This window comes from Hibiscus syriacus, unplaced genomic scaffold (assembly GCF_006381635.1).
Source record: "Hibiscus syriacus cultivar Baekdansim isolate YM2019G1 unplaced genomic scaffold, ASM638163v2 tig00019690_pilon, whole genome shotgun sequence".
In the NCBI taxonomy this organism is placed as follows: domain Eukaryota; kingdom Viridiplantae; phylum Streptophyta; class Magnoliopsida; order Malvales; family Malvaceae; genus Hibiscus; species Hibiscus syriacus.
Genome location: NW_024062475.1, coordinates 37,610 through 41,411, shown reverse-complemented (window position 1 = coordinate 41,411; position 3,802 = coordinate 37,610). Strand labels below are relative to the sequence as shown.

General features: G+C 39.9%; 1 protein-coding gene across 1 annotated transcript; it reads right to left on the bottom strand.

Moving 5' to 3' along the window:
• Positions 1–747: 747 nt before the first annotated feature.
• On the bottom strand, positions 748–3,600 carry LOC120209692 (type IV inositol polyphosphate 5-phosphatase 7-like). Its single transcript, XM_039208626.1, has 10 exons — positions 3,492–3,600; positions 3,179–3,247; positions 3,019–3,097; positions 2,841–2,945; positions 2,123–2,744; positions 1,838–2,031; positions 1,639–1,747; positions 1,373–1,521; positions 967–1,266; positions 748–870 (listed from the first exon to the last, which is right to left on the bottom strand). The coding sequence occupies exons 1-9, from the start codon at positions 3,583–3,585 to the stop codon at positions 1,041–1,043; spliced, it is 1,647 nt and encodes a 548-aa protein (XP_039064557.1). The 5' UTR covers positions 3,586–3,600; the 3' UTR covers positions 748–870; positions 967–1,040.
• Positions 3,601–3,802: the final 202 nt, after the last annotated feature.

Sequence of the window (3,802 nt, the reverse complement as noted above, 5' to 3'; positions counted from 1 at the left end):
AAGCAGCAGCACTTCAAACACACAGATATCAATACAACATTGCCTTTTGGAAAAGCCAACCATCTCTTGAATTAATAGAAAAGTTCAATTCTTTTACCTTCAGGTCAATTTTTTAAACAGTGAAACAACCAAACTAGTAAAAAAATGATTAGCAGCCACAGTAAAAGAAGGTTTCACATCTCCAGGCTTTGATCTTCCAAAACTAGTACATCATAGGAATTGACAATTTATTCTCCATTATCTCAACGAAATAACAAAATCATGTCAGATCTCTTCCCGCTCTCATTTTTGTTTGAAACATATACATTGAAGGTTTCAATGGAATTTGGACAAGATCAAAGACTAACAACTTGTATCGTAAGTTACTGCCAACTAATGGATGTCTTTTTGAAGTGTTGGGACTTCGATTTTGGTGAGGGCAACCCAATGTTGAACCTGATGCAACAGGGAACAATCAATGAATCTAGCGGTTGAGAAAATATATCCGAAACCGTAAAAACCGAAGGACTGACCTTGGTTTGGATTTGGTACGTCTTCCAATGGTTGGAAGAAAACACGAAATGATTTACAGTGACACTCGGAGAAAACTCCAATTTTATGAGCCGGAAAGATTCTGCATGTTGCTTGTTCCATTAGATATCAACACATGGTAGGGTGAAGAATGGAAGCTATAGATGCATAAGATTTCATATGATTCACCCAAAGAAGCCTATATCATGATATCAACTAAAGCATATACCTTTTCTTCCTACTAACACGACCAATTCGGACAGAGTTTACGTTAATTGAGTTAACTTACCTGACTGGTTGAAAGAGAGTACTGTAAGAATTCTCGCGAATCGCACTTTCATCGTGATATCCTGTTAACAGCTGAAAATGGACAGATTTAATTGTGCGGTTTGCAGGAATCAGTGAGCAACAGCAAAAAAAATTTATTCGTTTAAAGCCCAGGTATAGACGGATTACATTGTACAACTGCGCACTTGATCCTGTTGTGTCTTCAAGTGACAGCATGGAAATATTAACTGTTAAAGATTATCTCAAAGGAAACTGAGTTCTGTATATCCGTTTGACTGCGGCAAAAGCTCTTCAACCTCGATCCTAGCGCTGGAACAACTCATGCTTTTCCTCATTCGAGTAAGGTTAATAGACTCAACCTCGACCGAAAATACACTATAAACAGGCCTGTGATCCGAAAACTTTGACTCCCCGCGAACATAAGATAGCTGATATAGGCCTCTTCCATACCAAAGTATACGATCGCACCTTCACAAATATCAGGTTGCATACTATTATGACACTATTAGATCGAAAGTAAAAGAAAGATCATGTGACGATTTCTTCTGACAGACAAAAACGTATGAGATATTACCATGCAGGAGTCCTTCGCTTCTCCTTAGGGTGTCTATCCTCCCCGGCATATCTGTCTGAATTATTAGAATATTTGTATGTAGGAGGGAAATATATTTTTCCTTCACTCCATCCATCGAAAACACGGCCTCGCCTCTGTTCTATCCGAAGCTGTAAAACCATCAATTCTTTTGAGACTCTTGGAGGAATTAAGAGAAACATAAAGGTCATCAACAAATGTACGGGAAAATGACTATATCGAATCACTCAGAAAGGATAAGAACATGCCTGGTCATTCTCTAACAACGCCTTCCAATTGCACATCTCGACCAGAGCTTTTGCAGAACGGTATGACAGAGCAATCCGATAATTCAGATCCCCAAGCCATATAATACGACTATGCCAATACATTCGGAAAGTAGCATTTTAAACCAAAGGATATAGTTTCAAGGAAACTAATGTAATAATTTAAAATATTGAGTCTTACTCATGCTCAAGAATCGTTTGGGGAGAATTCTCGTCTCCGATGCCATGAACCCTGGGAAACCTTGTCTTCCTTAGGATCTCCATAACATCGGAGTTTCTTCGCAGCTCATCACCCTCCTTTTGCCCGGATGTTAAATGACTACAGACGAAGCAAAAGCTAGTTTGATGCAAAGACATGCTAATAGAAATGGATCCCTGAAAAACTCAAGAAACGAGTATGCCTCCTTACTTCTAGTTCAAGAAAATCACTCGAATCAGAGAAAAACTTTCATATGCAAAAATGTACCTTGTTTCCAAGATAACCCATCAATCCTCTGCCGACGCAGGACACTTTCAAGTTGTGAACATTATCTCGAAGATCACTCTTCACCCAAACGGTTAGAAATATCCCGACCATTTGCTTGCTGGAAACCAAACAGTACCTTGAATGCCCCATCTGTCTATTGGTTTCCTTCATGGCAAAAGATCCACCATAGGACATTGGAGAATACTGAGTGTTCCCCGGTGAATCCCCTGGTCCGTTTTCATCATCAGAGGAACCCCATCTGAAATTAGTATCACAATCACTAGGTCTATGTCCAAAGATAACACGATCGCAGACACTGAAGCGGCGGTCGAGCTGGGGTTGCGGAATTGCCATGTCGTTATCGATTCCCATGCTATGACGGCTCAAGAATTGAAATGACCGGCGGTGAAAGAAAGACGAAGCTTTCTGACTTGTCGATCCTTCAAAGTCCGAATCCAGTTCCACAAGCGGATCGGGGATCGGTGAAGGTGTGTGGCAACAACCACTGCTGCCGGGAAGACTATTCAGCGTCTTCCTGATGAGAGCTAGCCATTTCCTAGCCGGTCCATTGTCTTCCGTTCCCAACACATTACCAGCATTCAAAGGGACAATTTCTTGAAAACTACAAGACCAAATACAAAAGATCCAAGAGGCTTCTATCAAATATCACAAATTCCATTCCTTTAAAAGAACCGAAATCCAGTTCAGCTCGACATACCCGACAACGTAAATGTCAGCAGGAGGAGAAGTATGAAGCCAATCTTCAAGATTCAAATAACTAGGAGGAGATTTCCCAGCCACATTCCATGTAGCTATAAAAATCCTACAAAACCAAATCCTATTCAGCAAAACACAACAGAACACCAGAAAAGCAACTATAGGAACACATCACATACCTATAATTATGCACATCAGTAAACTGCGAGCCATCGAGTTCGATTTTTCCTCGATGTGAATACCTCTTGCTTGATCTCTCTAAGATCCAAAAGAGAGTTAATTAGAAGTTCTTGAGATGGTGGGAAGATAAAAAAGAGAGTTGTGGTCCAAAATCCAAACCTGTTCTACTTTTCTTGATGGTGCATGGCTCCTTCTCCGAAAAATGGTGCCTCCAACCTTCATCAACACCTGAAAAGGAAGAATCATGAAGTTGTTAAAGCTGCTGCAGTTTTCTTTCTTTATCAGAAGCGTATCAATTTCACATATTCAAACACAAAAAAGGATAAAGATTATGGATTTCAGAGATCTCCGGGGGGGGGGGGGACAAATACACTAAACAGAACTTGAGGCTGCAAACCAAAAAAACAAGTCAAGTTTTAATGCAAATGCACATGTCCAGTGTCTAGAAGAATCTGAAATCAATCAAAGTCACCTATATAATCAACATCATCAGAATGAGAGTCCTCAGCTTCACTCTTGATATTGAACCATTTCTTGACCAATGCCTTGGGCCATGAAAGCTTCATAATAAGGAAAGGGGGGGGGGGGGGACACTTAAACCAATCAGTAAATCTCACACTTGAAACATTAAAATGACATGAAGAATCAAAATGAGTTTTATTTTTGGCTTTGTTTCAAAAGGAAGAAAAAAACCTTGCTGCTCTTGTTGTTCCCACTTCTCATTGTTTCACACACCCCCAGATTTGTAAGAAAATAATAATTTATGAATTTGTGAAGGTTGCT

Excerpts from the sequence above, each read along its gene's own strand:
- LOC120209692 (XM_039208626.1), bottom strand. The coding sequence starts at position 3,585 with ATGAAGCTTTCATGGCCCAAGGCATTGGTCAAGAAATGGTTCAATATC. Across the intron at positions 3,098-3,178 it reads CATCAAGAAAAGTAGAACAG|AGAGATCAAGCAAGAGGTAT; the intron begins GTTTGGATTTTG and ends TTTGGATCTTAG. Across the intron at positions 2,745-2,840 it reads GCTGACATTTACGTTGTCGG|TTTTCAAGAAATTGTCCCTT; the intron begins GTATGTCGAGCT and ends TTGGTCTTGTAG.